We start from the raw sequence: 9,286 nt of genomic DNA on the forward strand, positions 1-9,286 counted from the left end.
GTGTGCAGGACCACGAGTACATGGAAATATCCCGTGGATCTACTAGTAGGACAAATCGGTAGGACCACCACGTACAATATGGACTCATTACTAATATAACGTATTACATTACATAGTCCCTATTTTAATATGTTACATCAGTGAGTGACTTAAACTAAAACATAACCTACTTGTGTATACAAATGTTATCTATATTCGGTAGTGAGCTGGCGTAACGCCTTGCGTTTTTACTAGATAGAATGGACGAAAACACCAAATTGTGTTAGAACAATAAACAAAATTTAAAATAAACTATTAACAATTAGCCGTAAATTCTATTGTCCGAGATTTACCAGATGGTGTGTGTGTGCTGTCTTGTGCAATGTTGTTTCGTCAAGTGTTTAAAAATATTACAGGCAATATATTTACATACATAAATAAAAAGAGGTCCCTCTATCGCGTCTATCTGAAATCAACGCGATAAATTTGAAAAATTGTTGGGGGCATTTTTGTACAGTTTTCACCAGTGTGATAGTGTGATTCCAGATAGTACAGTTACAGTGTGATTCCAGAGGAAATTTAAAGTGTATGTTTAACTCGAGTGGAGCCGGGGCGGGCCGCTAGTATGTACTTATTTTGAAAGCACCTAAATTATATTCACTATACCATTTGTTTAGGTATTTATATAAAGGTAGGTAAACAATTTTTTTACATTATGAGTTTGCAATGTGCAAAAAAAATCTGTTTATTAAAATTTGTATTTTTATGAAGACATACCGTTATTGTTGTATCTAAATAAACGGAGTAATAATAATAATAATTTATTGTTATAAATTATATAAGAAATGTGAATTAAAAGGAAGTTGGAAAATAAAACAAAAAAAATCTTAACAATAGTGTAATTTATTACATACCTAATAATTACTTATCATAATGGAAATATAAATAAAATTAAGTAAATGGCATTGAAATTAAAACCTTAAAAAATTACATTAGTTTACTCCATAGACTAAACTGAAGCAACATTATCACATGTATAAGTTATGTACGTAAATTTTTTCACATTAATTTTTATAGAATTCCTGAGTTATTACAGAACTGTTATTTATATTAAATTAAATAAATGAATAAATATGTACAAAAAATACTTTTTAGTTTACCAAATAGGATAACAATTTAATTTGTTCCAGTATAAACAGTTAAGTCTTTCTAAAAATTACGTGATCATCCATGTCGAAATCTTTATGATAATATAACAAAATGATTTAGAAATATTCCAATTACCACACGGCATCGGAAACTTGTCAAAAGTAATTGATTCATAGGCTCGGATCAACGGTGTCACAAATTTGACAGAATAACCATTTAAAATTGTTAAAACAACTTTGGATCATTTACCATTTCAACGCGAGTGTCATATATATCCTACCACCGCTTGTAAAGTTGTTGCACATCCTTGTCTAAATAAGTATTACTTGGTGGCAACTAACCGATAGGTAAGATAATATTCCCCATGTTTTGAAAACAAATAAATAAAGGGAGCCTGTGTGACAGTGGGCACAAGTGACGTTACAAATGTTGGAGTCAAAAAGCATTTTAATTATATTTTAATGACAACAAAAAAATACTGAATGTTACTATCAATAAAATGTATCAGTTAAAGTGACATTTGATTATGTGAATGCATTTATAAGTACATTTTATACACAGGCAACTACCCTATTGAATAGTCGCGGTGAAAAGGTGTATTCATTGTATTTAAATCTTGAATTGGAGCTAATTTTAAATGTGCATTTACCAAATAAAATTGTCTATACTTTAAAATCAATTAATTATAAATCACCACTGTCACTTGCTTGGAGTTTTACACCTTTTATGGTTTCCTTCCACCTTAGCTGGAAGGCTTGGGTTTTTCAGGGTTCGCTGGGTTGTCCGGTGGGGCAGAGGGTTCACCCGGCTTCAATGTGATCGTGGCTGTGGGTTCGGATTCTGACTCTTCTACAGTTTTCGTCTGGAATAAATACAGAAACTGTGAAATTGATAAAGATTTAGAATTACAAACAGATGAAAAGTTCTGGAATCAAGCGGGAATGCAACCCACGCCCCTGCTGCCTTAGACAGTGTTCTTAACAACTGAGCTATCGAGACTTACAGTTCGGCTGAAGTAATTAATTTTTTTAAGTCTTATTACGAACAGTATTTTCATTCATTAGACAGTACATATACTTAACTAATCAATCTCACTCACTCTAGATTTGATTTCCATTCGATTCCCGAATTTAGAATCACTATTATTTTCAAATGTTTCAGAAACATATTGAAAATAGAAGAGGGAAATATTAGGACACTCGATACGACACGATGCCTTCTTCAGATATATTATAGAAGCAAAGGTAAGGAAGGTCAGACAAATTAAAGAAAAAGTGGGTGACGTGTCGTATCAAGAAGTGAAGGAGTTGGCTTTGGAGAGAGAACAATGGAAGGAACTCCACCGACAAGAGCCTCGCTATTAAATTACACGATGGTGATTCTTTTCAAAAATAGTTATAAAAACATGTGTGACCTGTATAAGAAACCTATTTTACCGGTAATATTCTACACACTCACGCAATAGAAGTGCACTTCATCAATTTCCCCCAATTTTTTTCTGTTGTTTTATGCAAATTTTGCAAACAAACGAAAAACTTCGATCGATCGATGCGTTCGCTCGATCTTATTGACGTAGAGATTTTTTGTAGTAAATGTAGAAACAGTAGCAGAACCATCAGACAACAAATGAAGAAAACCGACGGTTCAAAATATGTGAGGTGATGGTTGTGGCCGGGTGTGTTCGTGTGTTGCGTTACCTGTGCGTCGTTGCTCGTGCTAGCTTCCTGGTGATGATGCTTGTGCTTCTTCTTCTCCACGTGTCCCGAGCAGTGCTCGCACTCGTCGTCGCTCGACTCCGAGTCAGACTCGTCGAATTTACGTGGCTTTTCGTATATACAGCAACCTGAAGGTGAATTTGATAATTCAGGAGCATATTGTAGGATCGGCGGCCGACTGTGAAATCGTAGGGTTAGGCTATTAAATTATTTTTGTATAGACATGTGATATGACATATATTTCATATAACATTACACTTTTCGACATACATACATTTTCAAACGTTAAAAAAACTAACAATAATCGGTATGCATTGAGGATGTGTTGCACCAGTCAACGCCAGACGTTGACTTTAGCCTGCGCACAGCTGAAGTTTAGACAAAATGGCGTACTTTGGCGTACGTTTTTCTGCGCAGGTTAAAGTTAACTTCAAAACTTTGGGGCGTCACAGCTCCAAATGTGACGGTGAACACTCGATAATGAGAAAGAGAAAACCTTATTAAAAACTACTAAGTACTACCAAAATGTCCTTACTAAATTTCGAAATTATAATCCTAAACTAAAAAGCTTGTTAGCTTAGTTGATTTTGTGCTTTACAACCATCATTATAAAGTTGATTTTTCTCCGTTTTACATGCGTATTCACTACTCCGACAGCGATTGAAGTGAGAAACACTTACATTTGGACTTTTTCTTGTTCATGTCTTCATTGTCGACAGTGTCTTCCGTCCATACCACTTTCTTTCTCTCTTTCGTGCGCGGCGGCCGCAATGTGATCACAGCGATTGGTTGAACGGGCTCCTGGAATTAATGAGACATTTTAAAAGCAGTGTTGATAACAGGGGTTAGCGCGGGCTTGCATTTCACTTCTCACCATCGAATCGATTCGAAGTGAGACGCAGCGAACCAATCACATTGCGCTATTGGACGCAACAACCACGCTGAAATGTGATTGGTTCGCAGCGTCTCGATGGTGAAAATTTAAATGCATACCCGAATTTCGGTCACAGATATGGGATGAGACTTAGAGAGAGGAAATGTGGACGTGGAGGACAATGTGCGTAAGAGATATCTTCAAACTGTCTGACTGACGGAACAAACATTTTTTCGCCTAATAGCCTAATAACCTGGGTAACTCTGGCGATCCGCCCGGAAACCCCTCCCCCTCCTCCCCACCTACGCCACCCTGTACTGCATAATATAGGTGCCCAATAGAAGTTTTCTATAATATGGCGTTTCTGGCACGACGAACTTACGAAAACAACAATCTCCACTCAACTTACGTTTTTGATTTGACCAACACATTGATGACTTTGACCTTTAACGACCTCGGTGGTAAAGTGCTTGCCTCTGAACCGAGAGGTCCGAGTGATCCCCGGTCGGGTAATGATGGAAAATGATCTTTTTCTGATTGGCCCGGGTCTTGGATGTTTATCTTTGGGGCTAGCTCAATCTATGTGATTTATCCTAATATATTTATTTATAAAAGAAAAGCAGAAAATACCAGATTTTCTGGTATTTTCTACTTTCACGACTTTTGTATTGTTCTTTTCATCTTTATTAAATAAGATATACTTATTATCACTATTACAAATATTGGTAAATATTGGTTTTGTTTATCACAATTTTAATTCACAAAGAATTATTTATCTAAGTAACTATGTACAAAACACTCGTTTTATACATAGTTACTTAGATAAATATATCTTTCAACTTGGTTCCACCGACTTAAAAATGGTTATTCATAAAATAAAAAAACATTATAATTGCATACTTTATTACACTCAATCACCTGATAACCTTTTTATTGTACAAATCATTGATTATTTCCTTGTCATATTCTAAATACTCCGTCAGTATTTCCTCCGTATGTTGCCCAAGCGTCGGCGGCGGAATCCTGGCTAAATTCCCGCCCTCGCTGTACTGCGTTGGAGGCCTGACCACCTTGATCCTCCCAGCATCAGGGTGCTCCAACTCCTGAACCAATCCTATAGCTTTAACATGCTCGTCCTCGAAAACATCCTTCATTTTGTTCACAGGACCATTTGGGAATGTCGCATTCTTGAATATCTCCCCCCATTCTTTGTTACCCTTAGTCTTGATAACTTCACTAACTATTTCTATAATTTCTTCACGGTTCTGTACTCTGAGCGAATTGTCTTTAAATCGTTCATCTTCGATTAATTCTTGTTTACCTATTAACTTGCAGAAATCAACAAATTGTGCGTTCGAGCCTGTACCAATGACCATTTCCCCGTCTTTTGTTTTAAACGCCTGATACGGGACTAAATTCGCGTGAGCCGTGCCCCATTTTTGTCCTTCGATGCCACAGTTCAAATAAATTGTGGCGATATTGATCATGCTAGATATCTGAGTAGAAAGCAAGTTGCAGTCGACTCTTTGTCCTTTGCCTGTGTTTATTCTGTAGTATAACGCGGCCATTATGGCTCCGAAGGCGTGGAGACCTGTTGTGATGTCTGTGATGGCCACACCCGGCTTCACGGGGTTTCCATTTCTCTCTCCGGTTGTGTTCAGAAGGCCGCCCATTGCCGATGCTATTACGTCGTAGCTAAAAAATATAAAGTACACAACTTAAAAATACATTTATAGATGTTAAAATTGCATTTAACAAATCAAACAATTTAGTGTTTATTAAGCTTTATTAGTTTTGCTTTATTTTTAAGTTTAGGATACATATACCTAGTTAGTTAGTTAGTTACCTAGTACCTACTTAAAATCTTCTTAATAAAAGTTGAAAATAAGTTCCAGCTTTAAAATTATTTTTATTCTTATTACCCAGGCTTTTTAGCATACGGTCCTTTTTGGCCAAAACCCGTTATAGAGCAATAGATAAGCTGTGGATTGATAGTCTTGAGCTTTTCATAGCCAATATCCATCTTGTCGAGCTTCCCGGGCAAAAAGTTCTCCACCAAAACATCACATTTACGTGCCAAATCATATATGATCTTCTTACCTACAAATAACGTCAAGTGTATAAATAAATAAATATATTAGGACAAATCACACTGATTGAGCTAGCTCCAAAGTAAGTTCGAGACTTGTATATATTTGTAACAAATACATATATAGATAAACATTGGATACCTTCATTTCTATGCTTCATCTGTCATGTTTGTTTACAATAATGAAAATTTTTAAAAAGTGAGCAAGTTATGCTTTATGTTGGCTTTTTATTTTAAAACATTAACCAGCAATATTAATGATTTTATTGTATAAATAAATAAATATTCAAATTGGGCTTGTTTTATTTCTATTGTGTAGGATTCTGATCTTAGGTCCTCAGTCAGTAGCTTTAAGAGTTGTTAGTTGTTTTTTAGCATTTTTTACCATTCTTTTGCAATCCAAAATCACATGTTATAGCGGCCAGTTTGCAATGAATTTGAGTAGGATGATGTGCTGTTGACTGTACCTACAAGAAATACCCATTTTGGGACCATTGCACCCATTAAATTATATAATAATATAACAATATTATCACACCAAAGTGTGAAGGTCTAATTTGTGATTAAGTTGACTTTAATCAATACAACACACACCTGTACACAAAATATATATATATATATATATATATATATATATATATATATATATATATATATATATATATATTTATATATATATATATATAAATCCCTGTTTTGTACTTTTTGTTTAGCAATAGTTGTGATCTGTTCGAAAAAAATCTATACGAAGCTGTGGAATTTTGTCTCCTACAGAGAGCATCAGTAAGATAATGTCTCATATCAGATAATTTCAAGTACCAACCATAAGAGATATCTTTTACAAACAGAACTTCATAACAAATGATGTATTTTAATGATATTGTTATCACCCAATACAAAGTTCAGATTTCAATTATGTGAGAACAGAATAGCCCATGTGTTTTCCAAACCATAATTAAAGAATACTCAGCAACTTTTAACTAAATGTTTATGCAAGATTGTATGACAATTTCAATTATCATGTTTGCACTATAAGGTTTGTCTTTACAATTCAATTCTTGCCAGCATTTCATCAATTATCCAAAAGTAAAATAGTTAGTTAATTTTATTCAAAATTACAGGGAACACACAAGAAAAGCCAATTAGAATAAAGAAACAGAGTACTTAAATGTATAAAATTAGTAAAATATAAACTTTTCCTTACCTTCCGGTAATTTGAAGTCAATACAAATACTCTTCTTATTTCTATTAACAGACAAGAAGTAAAATGAATCCTTGTTTCCATTTATAAAGGGGGGACCCCATCTCCTTGCTTCATCTCCATCCAAACTCTCTACCTTGATAACATTTGCTCCTAAGTCCCCCATAGTCATAGTACACACAGGTCCAGCAACTACACGCGTCAAATCTAATACATTTACATCATTCAGTAATCCCGGCGACTTTGTTGAGTAATCCAACTTCAAAATACACTTTTGGTTTTTCAAAATACCAGAAAATAGCGCTCTAACGACAGCCATCGCGACGAAAGTAAATTGTAGAACACACAATTGTTTACATCTTATCACTAAAGTATTAACATGTTAAATAGAAGAGATAAGACATATAAATTGGAAATGATATTTGTTGGCGATTTTACCTCTTGTACTTGTGGAGAAACGGTGGTTACAGCAGTGCTTGTAGTAGCCATGTCTTCTGCTCGCCGAATGTGTTGACTATCACCCATGAAACTAAATGGACACTGCGAAATATCTGCGCATTATACACTTCGATTCAATGTGTACAGGTACCTTTTTGAACGGATTAAATATTCTTTGTAGGTATCCAACCTTTAGCAATAGCAATGTTCAATCAACATGACTTTGACACAATTACACAAAACTATTGTTGTTTCGTAATATTTTCAATGGCAGATTATTCTAAAAAATTCCATACGAATTCCATTCCATCAAATGATGAATCGTAATTGTGTTTACTTACAAATTAGCAAATAATTTATGAACTGGAACAAAGTTTGTTGTAGTTATGACAATGACATTAATATGACATGACACTACTTTTTTTGGTAGGCTTAGATATTAAAGTTTTTGATAGACACTATAATTTTTTTAAAGCGACATCTACGTGTTTTGTGACAGAACATTCCATAAATAAAAATAAAATTCACACTGCTGTAGTAGATTGGGATATTGGGATCATGGAATTCCATGATTGGGATCTAATCTTTCTTGGTATGCGCTGCTGGCTAGATAGAAAAGATTTTGGAGCGAAGCCACAGGGCACGGCTAATACTGTAATAAATTAGGAGTATGCCATAAATGCGGTTGACAGATAATTACAAACATTCAGCTGGTGTAAAATAAAAAAATCTTTCAATTAGCTTGAAAATTTTGAAAGTAAATTTATTACCTATTTCGCCGACTGTAACATCCGTTTGATTTTAAACACCATTTAGAATAATATATTATGAATCTACCTACTCACCGTATAATTTGTATTCTGAACTCGAATCTTTTGGAATATTTCCAGGAACCGTCATTACGAAAACAGCGACTCAAAATTTAAAAATAAAAAAGTAAAAAAAATAAGCTACGGAAAGTGCGACGATCTCTCATGTTTTTGTTTACGGCAAATTTGTATCTTGAAACAAATTTATCTATTATATTTCCTACTCATCATCACCATCGTCTCCTTTATATATCACTGCACACATAGGCCTCTCTTAATCTATCCTATTCACCTGTTGTCTGTGTTGTTGGAAGCCACTTTCGATCGATCTTTCTAAAGCCATCGACCGCTGCTCTGTTAGCAATCTACTCCATCTATCATCACCAGCCTTGCCGGATTCTACTTCCTACTATTTTTATACTTTACCTATTATAAACGTGCACTTAGTTCACGAAATGGTATACGTGCTCAACCAGTGATAGTGGTGGTTAAGTATTTTTTGAAATGGTCGGTCACGGGATGGATGACCAAATAATTTATTATCTCAAGCTCCTAGTGATGCGTGTTAACAGTCGTTAAAACCTAGACAGATCACCTCAGTCTCAGGGTTTTTTTTTTCATGCGAAAAACTACTACTAAATGTTTAATTTTCCATTAGGTTTTTTTTTCCAGTTTTCATCAAAATCGCTACATTGGTTTAGCCGTGACAGCGTAAGATAGACTTTCGCATTTATAATTATCATATTAGGTAGTATGAAAGTATGGACATATCTATCTACCACTTAGCTCTACTTATAAAAACAACATTTTATTAAGTGTGTAGACGATGATGTACATCGCGATATATATTTTGATCTGAATTTTATGACAAGCAGTTAAATTATAGTTTACATTTCTACAGTCTCATGACGGTGGCCAAAAATCGAAGAAACGTAACGATAGCAGAGTACCGAGAGGCGCAACGATGGTGGCGCCCTCTCACACAGAACACATAATTCGCCAAATGATTCAACATTTCTCGATGCCGCATTT

General features: G+C 34.8%; 2 protein-coding genes across 2 annotated transcripts; both read right to left on the reverse strand.

Annotated features, from left to right (window-relative positions):
• Positions 1 to 864: 864 nt before the first annotated feature.
• LOC128683830 (uncharacterized protein) lies at positions 865 to 7,782 on the reverse strand. The gene is made up of 4 exons (XM_053769801.2): positions 7,446 to 7,782; positions 3,524 to 3,644; positions 2,826 to 2,971; positions 865 to 1,990 (listed from the first exon to the last, which is right to left on the reverse strand). Exons 1-4 carry the CDS (start codon positions 7,530 to 7,532, stop codon positions 1,871 to 1,873), a joined length of 474 nt encoding a protein of 157 aa, XP_053625776.1. The 5' UTR covers positions 7,533 to 7,782; the 3' UTR covers positions 865 to 1,870.
• On the reverse strand, positions 4,604 to 7,424 carry LOC128683822 (uncharacterized protein). Its single transcript, XM_053769788.1, has 3 exons — positions 7,011 to 7,424; positions 5,640 to 5,817; positions 4,604 to 5,412 (listed from the first exon to the last, which is right to left on the reverse strand). The coding sequence occupies exons 1-3, from the start codon at positions 7,324 to 7,326 to the stop codon at positions 4,632 to 4,634; spliced, it is 1,275 nt and encodes a 424-aa protein (XP_053625763.1). The 5' UTR covers positions 7,327 to 7,424; the 3' UTR covers positions 4,604 to 4,631.
• Positions 7,783 to 9,286: the final 1,504 nt, after the last annotated feature.

Source organism: Plodia interpunctella, chromosome 1 (genome assembly GCF_027563975.2).
Source record: "Plodia interpunctella isolate USDA-ARS_2022_Savannah chromosome 1, ilPloInte3.2, whole genome shotgun sequence".
NCBI classification, from domain to species: domain Eukaryota; kingdom Metazoa; phylum Arthropoda; class Insecta; order Lepidoptera; family Pyralidae; genus Plodia; species Plodia interpunctella.

Bases quoted from the DNA above. Each gene is read 5' to 3' on its own strand.
- LOC128683822 (XM_053769788.1), bottom strand. From the start codon at position 7,326: ATGGCTGTCGTTAGAGCGCTATTTTCTGGTATTTTGAAAAACCAAAAG. The intron at 5,818-7,010 runs GTAAGGAAAAGT...CGTTATTTGTAG, and splicing joins TGACTTCAAATTACCGGAAG to GTAAGAAGATCATATATGAT. The intron at 5,413-5,639 runs GTAATAAGAATA...TATATTTTTTAG, and splicing joins CCGTATGCTAAAAAGCCTGG to CTACGACGTAATAGCATCGG.
- LOC128683830 (XM_053769801.2), bottom strand. From the start codon at position 7,532: ATGGGTGATAGTCAACACATTCGGCGAGCAGAAGACATGGCTACTACA. The intron at 2,972-3,523 runs GTAAGTGTTTCT...ATTCACCTTCAG, and splicing joins GAACAAGAAAAAGTCCAAAT to GTTGCTGTATATACGAAAAG. The intron at 1,991-2,825 runs GTAACGCAACAC...TATTTATTCCAG, and splicing joins GCACGAGCAACGACGCACAG to ACGAAAACTGTAGAAGAGTC.